At 44.6% G+C, this 16,846-nt stretch overlaps 1 protein-coding gene across 1 annotated transcript in view; it reads left to right on the top strand.

Annotated features, from left to right (window-relative positions):
• The first annotated feature begins 11,158 nt into the window (after nucleotides 1-11,158).
• LOC147105160 (uncharacterized) overlaps nucleotides 11,159-16,846 on the top strand; it is a 59,221-nt gene continuing 53,533 nt past the window's right edge. The window contains exon 1 of the mRNA XM_086011252.1: nucleotides 11,159-11,598. Within this exon, the coding sequence (XP_085867378.1) occupies nucleotides 11,481-11,598 (118 nt within the window). The 5' untranslated portion in view covers nucleotides 11,159-11,480. The remainder of the gene's footprint in view (nucleotides 11,599-16,846) is intronic.

Raw genomic sequence — 16,846 nt, 5'->3', positions numbered from 1 at the left:
TCTCCTCATCTCAGTCCTAAATGTCCTACCCCGTATCCTGAGACTGTGACCCCTCGTTCTAGACCCCCCAGCCAGGGGAAACATCCTCTCTGCATCCAGTCTGTCTAGCCCCGTCAGAATTTTATACGTTTCAATGAGATCCCCTCTCATTCTTCTAAACTCTAGTGAATACAGGCCTAGTCGACCCAATCTCTCCTCATACGACAGTCCTGCCATCCCAGGAATCAGTCTGGTGAACCTTCGCTGCACTCCCTCTATGGCAAGTATATCCTTTCATAGGTAAGGAGACCAAAACTGCACTCAGTACTCCAGGTGTGGTCTCACCAAGGCCCTGTATAACTGTAGTAAGACATCCTTGCTCCTGTACTCAAATCCTCTTGCAATGAAGGCCAACATACCATTTGCCTTCCGAACTGCTTGCCGCACCTGCATGTTTGCTTTCAGTGACTGGTGTACAAGGACACCCAGGTCCCTTTGTACATCAACATTTCCCAATCTATCACCATTTAAATAATACTCTGCCTTTCTGTTTTTCCGACCGAAGTGGATAACTTCACATTTATCCACGTTATACTGTATCTACCATGTATTTGCCCACTCACTCAACTTGTCTAAATCGCCTTGAAGCCTCTTTGCATCCTCCTCACAACTCACAATCCCACCTAGTTTCGTGTCATCAGCAAACTTGGAAATATTACATTTGGTTCCCTCATCCAAATCATTGATATATATTGTGAATAGCTGGGGCCCAAGCACTGATCCCTGCAGTACCCCACTAGTCACCACCTGCTACCCCGAAAAAGACCCATTTATTCCCACTTCTGTTTCCTGTCTGTTAACCAATTTTCAATCCATGCCAGTATATTACCCCCAATCCCATGTGCTTTAATTTTGCACACTAACCTCTTATGTGGGACTTTATCAAAGGCCTTCTGAAAGTCCAAATACACCACATCCACTGGTTCTCCCTTATCTATTCTACCAGTTACATCCTCAAAAAAACTCTAGTAGGTTTGTCAAACATGATTTCCCTTTCATAAATCCATGTTGACTTTTTCTAATCCCGATGTTATCACATCCTTTATAATATAGACTCTAGCATTTTCTCTACTACTGATGTTAGGCTAACCGGTCTGTAGTTCTCCATTTTCTCTCTCCCTCCTTTTTTAAATAGTGGGGTTACATTTGCCACCCTCCAATCTGCAGGAACTGTTCCATAATCTATAGAATTTTGGAAGATGACAACCAATGCATCCACTATTTCCATGGCTACCTCTTTTAGTACTCTGGGATGCAGATTAGCCCCCTTTCAGATTTATCCCCTTTCAGTCCCATTAATTTCTCCAGCAATATTTTTTTACTAATATTAATTTCTTTTAATTCCTCCTTCTCACTAGACCCTTGGTTCTCTCGCACTTCTGGGAAGTTATTTGTGTCCTCTTCCATGAAGACAGACCCAAAGTATTTGTTTAATTGCTCTGCCATTTCCTTGTTCCCCATTATAAATTCTCCCATTTCTGACTGTAAGGGACCTAAATTTGTCTTCACTAATCTTTTTATTTTTACCTACTTGTAGAAGCGTTTACAGTCCGCTTTTATGTTCCTTGCAAGTTTACTTTCATATTCTATTTTTCTCCTCTTAATCAAAGGAGTGTGGGCTTGTTCACTGCCCACAGGAACCACGTTAAATTGGTGCTGCCACCTCATGATAATGAGTCAGGCATGCAGCTAGCGTTACCTGCGTTATTCATTGGCTGCTGCCTGTTTCAGGTGGTGAAAATCCAGCTTCACTTAAAGGCAGCCTGGTGCACTCTGACTGCAGACAACAGGGAACACTTCTGAAGACAGAAATTGCTGCAAGACCTGAAGATCTGATCCCCGGATTCTCCGATGCCACTTTGGAGGGGTCTTCACGTGGTGATTCGCCAGCTGCAAGTGTGCAGGAGCTAGGGCAGGGGGATAAGATGCCACAGGTGCCAGCTTGCCGAGATCACATACTAGCTCTGCTGCAGAGAACTCAGATGCAGATTTCAAGGGCCCAGGATACCTAGAGCAGGATGATGGGCATGCACCAGGAAATTCTAGCGGCACTGGGCAGCCCGCCAGCGAGCTTGCGTGCAATGGCACAAAGCATGCAGGAATCCAGCTCCGACCTGTGTTGGGGCTTCACGCAGAGCATGGAGACCAATCTGTCTAACATGGAGCGAGTGGTCAGCTCCATGAAAACGACAGTGGCGCCCAGCATGAAAAAGCCTCTTTTAGCAGCATGACAGCTTCCATGGCAGCTCATGCTGCTGCTTCGGAAGCTCAGCTGGCTACCATCATTGCTCTGACAGATATTCACAGGGGCTTCCAGAGTGTCCCATCACTCCTGCGCTCGGTTCTCCCGCAAAGCCGTAGGAGTGTTGAGGCACAGACCCATGAGAGAAGTCTTGGCTCCATGGGAGAGACACCTGCTGTCCTCTCTCAGGATGACATCATGCCAGCTCCTCCACTACACTCCGCCAGTGTCCTTGTTAGTGCCAGACAACCAGCTGGCCTAGACTGCTGCGGCCCATTCTGAGGTGCTGCAATCTACACTCAAGGCCCAGAGCTGCTGGTGGTCATCCGCCACAGCCATCTGAAGTTTCTTCAAAAGGAAGCTTAGCAGCCTTGGGGATACACTTTATAGGAGCACTAGGATAGGTCAACAAGCATAGAAGACAGGCACTAAAGGGTTGCACAAAGATGATTGTTCATTATTCCTGTTAAATATTATACACAGATGGAATTGCGTTCTTGGATTAATCTTTTTTTTGGTTTTGGGGCAAGACCCATAAGGCTGGATTGAAGGAAGGCAAATGTTTGGAGGTGGTAAGGACGGTGATAAGGATTGCAGGACAGTTGGAGTATTTAGGATAGCAGCGATGGTCCATGTGAAGTGCTCTCGAATGAGCTGCTCTCTAAGTGCTCTGGCAGCTAGGGTCTGGTGGTCGATGCTGCTCTCGATCTTCCACCTCTTCATGCTACTGGTCCTCCTCCTCTTCCTGCACTTCATAGAATCATAGAAATTTACAGCACAGAAGGAGGCCATTCGGCCCATCTTGTCCATGCCGGCCAGAAAAGAGCTACCCATCCTAATCCCACTTTCCAGCAATTGGTCCATAGCCTTGTAGGTTACGATACTTCAAGTGTATATCCAAGTACTTCTTAAATGTGATGAGGGTCTCTGCCTCTACCACCCTTTCAGGCAGTGAGTTCCAGACCCCCACCACCCTCTGGGTGAAAACATTGTTCCTCAAATTCCCTCTAAACGTCCAACCAATTACTTTAAGTCTATGCCCACTGGTTATTGACCCTTCTGCTATGGGAAATAGGTCCTTCCTATCCACTCTATCTAGGCCCCTCATAATTTTATACACCTCAATTAGGTCTCCCCTCATCCTCCTCTGTTCCAAAGAAAGCAACCCCAGCCTATCCAATCTATCCTCATAGCTAAAATTCCCCAGCCCAGGCAACATCCTCATAAATCTCCTCCCTCTTGCTGTTCACGTGGTAGTAAGGGCTGGCCTATCAGTATTGCAAAGTCATGCAGCGCATGACCACAAATCTGGAAACACAATCAGGACTGTACTGACAAGCTCCTCCCACATAGTCCAGGCAGTCTGCTCTATGATATTTCTGGAGGGGGCATGGCTCTCATTGTATACTAACTCTGCAGCTGTGCCCAGGTTCCTGACAGGAGTTATGAACCATGTCTGAAGAGGATACCCATTGTCGTCCAGTAGCCAGCCTATGACCTGACAGCCTGGTTGTAATAAAGGCGGGACAGAGGACTGGCACAGGGTGAATGAATCATGATTGCTGCTAGGAAACCAGGCATATTGGATCCTTAGGCACCCATTATATGCTCGTAAAACAGGCATTATGTGATTGAAATTCTATGTCAAAGTGCTGTCACCATGAGGAGGCAGAAGCTTGTAATGCTCAGAGCTGCTTTTCAGTGCAGTATCAACACAGTATGAAAGTCATCAAGCAGATAGTGGAGGGAGATTTCGGGTTCTTCTCCATCCCTCCCACAACCTGGGTTATAAGAATGACATTTCTAACTTTTACTTAGTTATACGACAAAAAAAAATCAATAAACCATTTAATTCCTTCAAAAATTGATTGTAATGTAATTATTTATTGTATTTGTACAGAAGGCTTACTATTAACACAAGCTCATAATGATTCAAAGGTCGACAAACTATAGCAGTTTTAATAATGTAGTTTGTAATAAGGAGCTTTCACTTTACACTACTTAGGAGAACAGTTATCGAGACATGCTCAGTCTTGTACTGAGGTGGTTGTTTCCACTCGTGAAGAGTGGTCAAAGGCCAACTATCCCCAGAAGGTTTGAAAGGTTCCTTGCAAACCAATGGAATGTTATGATTAGTCGATGATTAGGCAATGATTAAGTAGAAACTAGCAGTTGTCAAGATTGAACTACGCAACAAAATGGTTCCCATGGAAACGAAATGCTGAGAACACAAGTCAGAGTATTTAATCAGAGCACAAAACGCCAGACAAATTTAAGTTATCAATAACATTACATGGCATTTTAGAAATTAAAAATAAAATTTTCTATTCTACATGCAGTAGGTATGCAGGGACAACTATTCCTGTTGCACAATTTTCCATGCAGGTTTGCATTTTATGGGAAGGCCAGCATTTATTGCCCATCCCTAATTGTCCTTGAGAAGGTGGTGGTGAGCCACCTTCTTGAACCGCAGCAGTCCATGTGGTGAAGGTACTCCTACAGTGCTGTTTGGGAGGGAGTTCCAGGATTTTGACCCAGCGACAATGAAGAATCAGCAATATACTTCTAAGTCAGGATGGTGTGTGACTTGGAGGTGAACTTGGAGGTGGTGGTGTTCCCATGCGCCTGCTGCCCTTGTCCTTCTAGGTGGAAGAGGTCACGGGTTTGGGAGGTGCTGCCGAAGAAGATGGTACACACTGCAGCCATGGTGCGCCGGTGGTGGAGGGAGTGAATATTTAAGGTGGTGGATGGGGTGCCAATCAAGCGGGCTGCTTTGTCCTGGATGGTGTCGAGCTTCTTGGTGTCTGTTGTTTATCATAAGAATATTTATGCAATCATACTTCTTTCTCCACCCTCTCACATGTTGGTGAACTTTTGTATTTATCAAGGTAAGGAATGTTCTCAGAGAGGAATGGAACACTTATCCACTTTTGGCATCAAGCTCCCCCAGATTAGACATGTTTTATAAGTTAGGTGAAGAGTAAGAATGGTTTCAAAGTATCTCAATTCCAGCTAAATGCACTGCCACACTGAATTAATTTTGAATTTAATTCAGTTCCCGCATCAACCATCCTTGTGGTCTCAAATTCCAGTTATGCTTACCTAATGGCAGAACATTGGCATCAAATATTAACATTCTGTTGATGTAGCTCCAATAGTTACAGCAATGCTATACTTGGACTGAAATACTTCTAGCTCCATTTTTTATATCATGATACTGAAATTTCATAATGGGCTGGATATTCCGATCCCTACGGGTGTGTACGCGCTGTGTACACACCCGTAGGGACATCGGAAATGCCGGTTTCAGGCATGCCAAGCGCATGCGCTGAAAACTAGCATTTCTGATCTGTCAAGAATGCTCTTGACAGATCGGACGCCTGCCCTGGAGAAGGGTCTCTGCGGGTGGAGAGTTCCGCTTTCTGGAGAACCTCCGCCTGCAGAAAACCCTTAGAAATCTTATGCCTGGTGCATAAGATTTGAAAAAGGTAAAAAAAAATGTTTTCACTCATTTATCATTTAAAAATACTTTAAAAAAAGGTAAGTTTATTTTAGCCCTGTAAAAAACTTTAATTATTTTTATCAAAAAATTAAACTTTTGTTTAAAATATTTAATTTATTGTAATTTCAACGAATTTTAAAAATGTGACGTTTTAAAAAAAAATTATTTAATGTTTTAAAGTGTTTTTGGGGTGATCTCCATTCATATATTTGACAGGTCTATCTGTCAAGTGTATGAAGGGAGATTCCCTTCTCCTATTGGCTCCCCATGGCTCACTTGATCCCAGGGATGCTTGCGAGCCGCCTGCGCCTCTGGGATACGTGGGCCCTGCACATTTCGAGTTGGAGAGGCCCAGGATCGGAAGTGTCTGGACCTCGGGAGCCCTCAGGTAAGTGCGTAGATTTTTTGCAGATTGGAGGCCTCCGCACGCGGATTGGAAAATTCAACTAATCTTGCATAGTCTTGAGATTTGGCAGAATGTGAAGCAGACGCATGTCCAGTATTACCAGGTGCACACAGATAATACTTACCTAACAGCACATTGGCAGAGTCGACCTGAGGATCCTGAGTATGTACCAGCATCGATGCGTATCAGGACAAGGAATGATACATAGTCAAGTTTATCTAATTCGACTGGAGCTCACATAACGTTAATCCACCACAAGATTATCATATTATGGAGATTTTCACAATTGCCAGTATGATGAAAAGTGGTACGCATTTACAACCACGATGATTCATATGCTGTACCAAAATGCAGTAGAACAGGTACAAAAACAGAAAATGCCGGAAACACTCAGCAAGTCAGGCAGCATCTGTAAAGAAAAGAAAACCTCAATGTTTATAATCTTGTATTTCTCTCTTCATACCTCCTTTTGTCTTATGGTATCATTTTGGTCAGTTAACCATTCCTGTTCTCCACCTAATCCCTTTACAGCTCATTCTTTTTCATTTCTTTCCCCCCACCCCTTTCCTTCACTCTGTTCTTTCTTATAAACTGTTCATCTGTAATATCTTCTAGTTCTGCCCTTGGGTTATGCCTGAAATGTTAACATTTTCCTTTCTTCTTTCTTTATAGACCCTGTCTGACTTGGTGAGTGTTTCCACACTTTGTTTTTTTGTTTCAAATTTCCAGCAGCTGCAGTATTTTAGTTTTTGTTTTCAGTGTAACGGAAATGAGATTGCCAAGTTATCACCAATTTGTGTTTCCCACATTACAACAGTGACTACCCTCCAAAAGTACTTCATTGGCTGTAAAGCGCTTTGAGACGTCCGGTGGTCCTGAAAGGCGCTATATAAATGCAAGTCTTTCTTTCTTTAACTGTGTAATATGTTGACCTTTTAGACTAATTTCCACTAGGAGCTTGGTTGAGTCTTCCCAAACTATTATTGGTAAAGTAAGGAAAGATGTGCCTGATTTCCAATCCAGTGATACATTCCTATCCATAGGTAAACTGAAAGTACTAATTAGAATGTATAAATGGGTCGAGTTAACTCCATGTACTTGATATTTGCAGACTGTTGATATAATGTGGTTACAGTTTAGACATTGAGAACACACTTTTAAACTGTGTAGCCAAGATTTTGCCTGAATATATCAAATACGAAATATTTTTGACAAAACGGACACTGTCTTTTAACATTCGTGTTGTTTACCTAGCACCAAAACTGCACAGGATTTGCAGATAGGTAGTGTGAGTAATGTAAACCACCCCTGAACTATAGCTATCCAGGGAAGTACATCAAAGTGTGTTAATGCCTCAATTTTATAATTACAACTTCAGAGATGAAATTGTCTTCATAGTAAATGGCTAGCCAAAGCCACTAGAAGCTCCCTAAGTGCTACTTTCATGCATTAAATGTACTTGTTCTGGAGCATGAGTGGTTAGAAAATGTACTCTTAGATACAGAAATATCACAGCAAAATGTTTACTCCGTGTCAATTGAACACACCAATATATCATAGCAAAATACTGCGGATGCTGGAAATCTGAAATAACAACAGAAAAAAACACTCAGCAGGTCAGGCAGCATCACGGAGAGAGAAACAGTTAAGGTTTCGGGTAGATGACCCTTCGTCAGAACTGGAAAATGTTAGAGATGTAACAGATTTTTAAGCAAGTGCAGGGGGCAGAGAAAGGGAGGAGGGGAGGAAAGAACAAAGGGAAGGTCTGTGATAGGCTGGAAGGCAAGAGAGATTAAAAAACAAAAGGGATGATGGTGCAAGGCAAAAGGAGATGGTAACGGGACAAGTTAAGAAACAAAAGATGACTCCAGAAGAAATAACAACAGAAAATGCTGGAAACACTAACCAGGTCAGGTAGCATCGTGGAGAGAGAAACAGATATACGTTTCGGGTTGATGATCCTTCGTCAGAACTGGTGACCCAGTTTTGAGTGTTTCCAGCATTTTCTGTTGTTATTTCTGATTTCCAGCATCCACAGTACTTTGCTATTGTATAACTCTAAATGAGGTGTAAATGGCAATGGCAGAATCATCAGCAGCTGCCATGTGAGAGAAAAAGAAGGAATATAAAAAATATAGGGGCTGAGGTTATAGTCTGAAATTGTTGAACTCAATGTTGAGTCCAGAAGGCTGTAAAGTGCTTAATCGAAAGATGAGTTCCTCGAGCTTACATTGAACTTAATTGGAACAGTGCAAGAGGCCGAGGATGGAGAGATCAGAGTGGGAGTGGAGCGGAGAATTAAAGTGACAGGCGACCGGAAGCTCGGGGTCACCCTTATGGAGGTGTTCCGCAAAGCGGTCACCCAATCTGCATTTGGTCTCCCCAATGTAGAGGAGTGAATACAGTATACTAAATTAAAAGAAGTACAAGTAAATCGCTGTTTCACCTGGAAGGAGTGTTTGGGGCCCTGGATAGTGGGAAGGGAAGAGGTAAAAGGGCAGGTGTTGCATCTCCTGCGCTTGCACGGGAAGGTGCCGTGGGAAGGGGAAGGAGTGTTGGGGGTGGTAGAGGAGTGGACCAGCGTGTCGCGGAGGGAGCGGTCCCTTCAGAATGCTGAAAGGGGGAGGGGAAGACGTGTTTGGTGGTGGGATCACCCTGGAGGTGACGGAAATGGCGGAGGATGATCCGTTGAATGTGGAGGCTGGTGGGTTGAAAGGTGAGGACAAAGGGAATCTTATCGTGGTTCTGGGAGGGAGGGGAAGGGATGAGAGCAGAAGTGCGGGAAATGGAACGGACACGGTCGAGGGCCATGTCAACCACGGTAGAGGGGAATCCTCGGATGCTGAACACTGAAATCATCAGGAAATAGCACCACTCCTGACATTACGAAGCGAGAAGGTCCTTGATGAAGCAGCCGATTATGGCCGGGGACACTTGACTGAGCGACATTGTGGGGCTGTATTGACTGGCCTCCAACAACCACTTTCCTTTGTGTCAGGTACAACTCCATCCACTGGAGAATTTTCTCTTTGACCCCCCACATGAACCTCAGTTTTTGCCAGGGACCTTTGGTGCCATACTTGGGTCAAATGTTGCCTTGATGGTGAGGGCAGTTACATTTACCCCTCCTCCGGCATTCAACACTTGTGTTCATGTCTGGATCACGACTGTGATGATGCCCAGAGCGGAGTGGTTCAGACAGAATCCCAACTGAACATCAGTGAGCAGGTGTTGCTTGATGCTACTATTGATGACTCCTTCCATCACTTTACTGATGATTGGGAGGAAGCTGATGAGCCATAATTGGGTGGGTTAGATTTATCCTGTTTCTTGTGGGTAGGACATACCTGGGCAATCTCCCATGTTGTCAGGTAGATGCCAGTGTCATAGCTATATTGGAACAGCTTGGGTATGGGAGTAGCGAGCTCTGGTGCACAGGTCTTCAGCACGATAGCCAGGATGTCATTCAGGTCCATAGCCTTTGTTGTATCTAGTACACTTAACGTCACGTGGAATAAACCAAATTGACTGAATACTGATATACGTGATGGTGGGAACCTCGGGTGGAGGCAAAGTAGGATTATGACTTATAGCTGAAAACACTTGCAAACATTTCAGCCTCATTAAAGCCCGGAGCTTTATCCTTATGCTTGGTGTGTCCGCTTTGTAGCAATTATTTGCAGCTGGGGCATTTAGAGTCAATCCCATAGTGTGGGATTGGAGTCACTTGTAAGACAGACTGTGCCCACAAAATGCCAGAGAATTCTTAAATTCAATTTCACAATTTGCATAGTGGAATTTTAAGTCACTACCTCTGAGTTGCTATAATCCGGTACCAAAACTACTAGGCTAGGTACCCTTGCTTCCAATAAAGATGCAACAATGTGAGGAAGTTAATTTATCCACTATACACAACGTTGTGTTTCGATTCGCTTTCCATAGAAATACTGAGCTGAATTGAACGCCTGAATTTTGCATTATTTGCAAATAACCCTGACAATCGCCTAATTCAAAATATAAAAGATTTGCATTTATATAGCACCTTTCACGACCACTAGACATCTCAAAGCGTTTTACAGCCAATGAAGTACTTTATGAAATGTAGTCACTGTTGCAATGGAGTGGGCCTTTGGCGTAGCGGTAGCATCCCCGCCGCTGGGCCAGAAGGCATAGGGTTTCAAACCCCGCTCCAGACAGTCCCGGCAAGTTGAATCGGAGTTCCGGCTCTAAATTCTGGGTTGACATCCAGCGGGATACTTGCGTCCGTAGGTGTGGGTGGCACCCCCCTCCCCCTTGTATGGGTTGTGGGAGCCTGTAAAACCCTCCCGCCATAGGACTAACCACCCTAATGGCTGGTATGAAGATGGTTACAGTCACAGAAGGAGCGTTAATCATGGCCAGAAATCCTTCCACCACTTCATACAGTTCCCCAAAGGGAACAGTATGAAGACACATACGATGACAACTGTTGCAATGTAGGAAATACAGAAGCCAATTTGCACACAGCAAGCTCCCACAAACAGCAATGTGATGATGACCAGATAATCTGTTTTAGTGATCTTAATTGGGGGGATAAATATTGGCCGGGACACTGGGAATAACTCCCCTGCTCTTCTTCGAAATAGTGCCGTGGGACATTTTACGTCCACCCGAGAGAGCAGACAGGGCCTCGATTTAACGTCCTGTCCGAAAGACGGAGCCTCCGACAGTGCGGCACTCCCTCGGCACCTGGATTGGGGGGTGTCAGTCCAAATTTTTTTTTAATGTGCTCAAGTCCCCTGAAGTGGGGAGAGAGGACTTGAGCCCACCTTCTTCTGACTGGGAGGTGAGGGTGCTACCCCTCACTGATACACACGTTGCATTTGCGGAATAAAATACTCGTCATTTCCAAAACCACCCCAACCCCGGTGAGGTCCGTGCGCTGAGAGCCGGAGTTCCCCCAAATGCAATCAATTCCTTGGCGTGAGGAAGCAGCGAAAGAAAAAAAAAGCAGCTTAAAATTCCGGTTGCACCTGTCCAACCTGCCCGCGCGCGGGTTGCGGCGGTGGAATGCGGTGCGCGCCGTTGCCAGGGTTACCGCTGGAGGTGCGGATTCGGGGAAAGGGGCTGAGCTGGTGAGCGCAGGGAGGAGACAGACAGACCGAGAGACACACACACACACATAGAGCGAGAGCCCAGCCCCAGGAACCGCAGGCTGCACCCAGCTCCGCTCAGCACCTCCCCGATACTCGGCGGCACTGGGACGCCATGAGGAGCTCGGCCCGTCATCTGGTCTGGCACCCCGTTTTGAAATGAGGAAGTCGGGGCCCGGAGAGACCATCAGCAAACTTTTGAGAAGGCGAAGTCCCCCCTCGCTCTATGCTATCAGCCCTCCGGCAGGCCGGGCGACCGCTGGCGCCGATGAATTGGGTGAGTGTTTGCGGTCGGGCTGCAAACCGCCGGTGGTGCTGTTGCTGCGAAAAGAAAAATAACCCCGCACACCTTGGGAGGAGGGGGGAGAAGCAGCAACAATGCGGCTATACAAAGTCTCTGGGAAAAGCAGAGGATTTAACTCTTGGCCATGGGAAATTGGATAAAGATGGAATTAAAGGAAGGGTAAACTTGGCTTGAGGATTATCAGATCATGTGTAAAAAAAAAAGGGTATTAGGAAATACATTTGTTCAGAAAATTACACCACCCCCAAAGGGCTAATTGAATGTGTATGATGCCTTTTAAAAGTTGAAATGGTGGAGACTGGATTGGGTTACCGCACCGTGCTTTTATCGCTGGGGTTCGTGTTCCAATTCAGTTTGGCCATTGGATGAAAATCTCCTTCCCCACTCTTTCTCCAGGGTCCTAATGTTAAATGCGTTTGGCCAGTCTCTAGTTCCTTTAGTGGATGTGATCCCACCGTACAAAATTGCCCATCTTTTGGAACTGATTAGCAGTGTGGAACATAGCACTTTTAATGTACAAAATGGATGACATCTCAATTTGACACAGATCCAGTGTATTTCCCAATGCTTGTACTGTGATATAGTGGTGCAACAGTAGGAGGGTGAGGAGGACCAGAGCTCCTGCAATCCTGCTGATTTTATACGAGTAGGGTTTAAAAACAATATTTTGCTTTATTTAATCACCAATACTGAAATGGTGGAGGAAATACTGTGGCAGTGATTATTTTACTGGCATGGACCTGTTGGGCCGAATGGTCTGTTTCTGTGCTTTGTATGTAGGATTGTGAGATTAGGTGTGGACAGAAGCAGTCAGTGACTTATTGTAAATGTGTGGAATTTAGCAATGCCCTGACCATTTTGCTCTGTGTGCTGCTGAATTGATGTGGGTGTTCAGATCAAGAATGCAGTCGAGTTTGATCCAGTTCAGAGTTTTGAGAGCTCAGTGTGAAAATAGAGTTTGAGTTGAATGAACTTACTTGTGAACGCAGAATCTTAAACAAAGCCAGAAAGCCACAAAGATGGTTAATGTGGAAGATAGAACATTCATATTGACACAGTAGAGGTGTTAAGATCTGTGTAGTGTAGCACATTACTCTGTGTCTGAGTATTTGACCTGAATTAACTATCAACAGTAACTTAAAAAAACTCCACCATAATTGGTCTCTGATCACTTTCCTGTGAATTGGACACGCTGAAGGGATATTCTGGATGATATCATCAGCCACAATTTGTTGACTTCTTGCAGACTTCCTGAAATTCCACAAGGGAGTTCTGTAATCAAAATCAAGAGACAGTTTAATAAAAAAAAAATCACTGCAGGCCAGGGAAATTACTTAATGATATGGATCATCGGAGCTCCCCTCCAAATTAATATTGTGTGCAGACAAGCATTTGAGTTCCTGTAAGCTACATTTATGGAAGCTTAATTAGAAAATGCCACATGACTGTTCTAAAGAATGTAGAGCAAAGCATTTAACATAATTGCCAAAAGTAATGAATGTTGAGCTGCCCCCCAGAGAAGTTATAGATCACAAGCAAAGAAAATGCTGCAACTTCACCGGTCAGTCAGCAGTAGTAAAAAGAAAAGACAAGTTAATGTTTGCAGTGTAACCCCTCGTCAGACTGCTCCATATCAGAGCTCAAGAGTTGACAGACAAGACCTCATTCTCATTTCAGCAAAGGCTAATGATCATCTGCTAAAGAAGCAATGTGCTTAAAGCAGTGTGAAATTTATATGTACCCTCTCAATCCAAACTGTGAATTTCTAAAAACTATTCAGGTGGTCATTTATCTCACTAGGTCACATTGGGCATTAAAATATTTTAGATACCAGAAAAGACTTCTTTTTGATAGATCCCTCAATTCATTCCCTCAAGAAAGCATCCAGTTGCTCTTTGAGCCCATTTAGAACACCTGCTGACACAACCTTCCCTTTTGGCTTATTCCATAAATTTAATAACCGTACAAAGAACATCTTCTGCCCGTCCTCCAGCCATACTCCTAATTTAGTTATTTTTAATTGCTGTCCCCCTGCACATGAAGCTTCCTCCACAAGTCACCTGGTTCAGCTTTGTCAATTCCCTTCATAATCTTTTCCAAAGAAAACAAACCTAACTTCCATAACTCATTTCCTCAAATTCCTGATACCCAGAATAATCTTCATTAGCTCACCTCAGGAGAAACTTCTTTACCCAAAGAGTGGGAAGAATGTGAAATGCACTACCACAAGGAGTGGTTGAGGCAAATAGTATAGATACATTTAAGGGAAAGCTAGATAAGCACACGAGGGAGAAAGAAATAGAAGGGTGTGCGGATAGGATTAGATGAAGATGGGAGGGAGGAGGCTCGTGTGGAGCATAAACACCGACATAGACCAGTTGGGCCGAATATTCCGTTTCGGTGTTGTAGACTCGATGTAACCCTGTTGGTCACTACTTAAACCCTCTCCAGGAGAACAATATCTTTCCTATAATTTGCTGACCAGAACTACACCCATTGGTCCAGATGCAGTATGACCAATGCATTATGCAACAACATAACAACCTCTTTATTTGTACTTTATCCCTCTGCTAATACAACCCAATAATTTATTTCCCTTTTTTTGCTACAGTCAAGTGGGCATATTACATCTGTCTTTGTCATTCAGGTTGCCTAGGAAACATACATTGCAATGAACAAGCTGTGCTGCAAGCCCCCGTGAGATTTTAAAACACTAAATATCAACTCAATGTTCTAATTATTTACATTTTGCTTCCTCGCCATCAATGTTTGTCATGAAATAGTACATCCAGTGCACGACTATGCCTGACACACTTTTTTTTAAAGTGTAATGCAAACAAGTCAGTTGTTTGGAATGTAGAGGGAAAACTCCCACAGCAACTGACAATACCGTCGTGATGCAGGAATCAGACTGGCTGTAACTTCTGGGGGCGGAGAGAAAAAGCCAGGCATTTATCCTGGATTGTCACCTGCACAGCCTCGAGAGCAATTACATTCTGATTGACCTAACTCGGTATTTACTTAACAACAAGAAGACTCTGGCTCTCTACGCGGGAGTTCCCCCCCTTTTCTATTGGGGACTTGGCCTGGAGGGTGTTGCACGGAGCAGTCCCGTGCAATAAAATGTTAAGTAGGTTCACGGACTCCCAGGCCGCCTGCCTTTTCTGCGGCCTCGAGGAGTCCGTGTTCCACGTTTATGCAGAATGTGTGAGGTTGCAGCCCCTGTTTCATTACTTAAAGGGGCTGCTCCTCGATTTTTGGTTGCACTTCAGTCCCACGCTCCTGATCTTCGGTCACCCGGTGCGGAGGGGAGCGGGCGGGTCGGAGGACCTCCTCGTAGGACTGCTCCTGGGCCTGGCCAAAGTGGCCATTAACAGGTCCAGGCAGCGGGCGGTCGAGGGGGCCGTCGGGCCCGATTGCCTGCCTCTCTTCCGCGGCTATGTTCGCGCCCGGGTGGCCCTGGAGATGGAGCACACAGTGTCCGCTGGCACACTTGAGGCCTTCCGAGACCGGTGGGCACCGCGGGAACTGGAGTGCATTATCACCACCGGGCAATGTAATTTTAATTTGATTTGCTAAGTTTCATTTCAAGTTCTAGTTAATTTACAGGTGATTTGGTTTTCTATAAAAGAGGAATAAGACTCTCTGGCTTTAAAGGGTGACTGTTTCACTTTAGCAGCAGAATACTACAGTGTGCGTTACAAGATATTGGGCCAGATTTTGCTGGGGCGGGCTAACTCGTGGTGTGCCCCCTTAGTTAGACTTACAATTGCACAGTTAAGTTTTAAATTTTTTGCCCGCAAAGTTGCAGGAAGTGCGAGCTGATGACAGCGCAGCGAGGGCAACGGGGCTTCTGGGATCTTGGTGAACAACGGGGGAAACAGCCTATCTCAATCAATGAGATTTAAAGGATTGAGAAATAAACAGAGGAAAGACTGAGAAGGAGGGTGAATTAGAGTGGGTGAATTCAATGTCAAATCAGGTACAGAATGGGAAATAAACAGAGGGAAAGAGACAAAGGAAATGTAAGAAAAAAGATTTAAAAATTTAGAATTTGACATTTTTAAAATCTTCTAAAACAATTTGCAACCTTGAGGAATGTGAGACTCCACACTTATAATTGTGCACTTTCTCGGCAAGTGAGGTTGATTTTCCTGATATATATTAATGACTTGGACGTGGGTGTACAGGGCACAATTTCAAAATTTGCAGATGACTCAAAACTTGGAAGTATAGTGAACAGTGAGGAGGAGAGTAATGGACTTCAGGAAGACATGGACAGGCTGGTGGAATGGGCGGGTACGTAGCAGATGAAATTTAACGCAGAAAAGTGAGAAGTGATACATTTTGGTTGAAAGAATGAGGAGAGGACATATAAACTAAATGGTACAATCCTGAAGGGGGTGCATGAACAGAGAGACCTGGGGGTATGTGTGGACAAATTGTTGAAGGTGGCAGGGCAGGTTGAGAAAGCAGTTAAAAAGGCTTACGGGATCCTGGGCTTCATAAATAGAGGTATAGAGTACAAAAGTGTGGAAATTATGATGAACCTGTATAAAACTCTGGTTCGACCCCAACTGGAGTACTGTGTCCAATTCTGGGCACTGCACTTTAGGAAGGATGTGAAGACCTTAGAGAGGGTGCAGAAAAGATTTATGAGAATGATTCCAGGAATGAGGGACTTCAGTTATGTGGATAGACTGGAGAAGCTGGGGTTGTTCTCCTTGGAGCAGAGAAGATTGAGAGGAGATTTGATAGAGGTGTTCAAAATCATGAGGGGTCTGAACAGAGTAGATAGAGAGACACTGTTCCCATTGGCAGAAGGGTTGAGAACCAGAGGGGACAGATTTAAGGTGATTGGCAAAAGAACCAAAGACGACGTAAGAAAAACTTTTTTACACAGTGAGTGGTTAAGATCTGGAATGCACTGCCTGAAAGGGTGGTTGAGGCAGATTCAGTCACAGCTTTCAAAAGGGAGTTGGATAAGTATCTGAAGGAAAGAAATTTGCAGGGCTACGGGAAAAGGGCGAGGGAGTGGGACTAGTTGAAGTGCTCTTGCAGAGAGCCGGCACGGGCTCGACGGGCCGAATGGCCTTCTTCGTGCTGTAACCATTCTATGATTCGCAGTCATTCACAATTATCACATCGTTAAAAGGATACTTGCATTGATAATTACTAGACTTCACTTTCTGTGGCGAGTTTAATGGTCAATGAATGTGCA

The sequence above is a fragment of the Somniosus microcephalus genome, chromosome 18 (genome assembly GCF_052327205.1).
Source record: "Somniosus microcephalus isolate GS21.2 chromosome 18, FLI_Smic_1.0, whole genome shotgun sequence".
Classification (NCBI taxonomy): domain Eukaryota; kingdom Metazoa; phylum Chordata; class Chondrichthyes; order Squaliformes; family Somniosidae; genus Somniosus; species Somniosus microcephalus.
The sequence above is the reverse complement of the archived record's forward strand: the minus strand, read 5'-3'. Positions and strand labels throughout refer to the sequence as shown.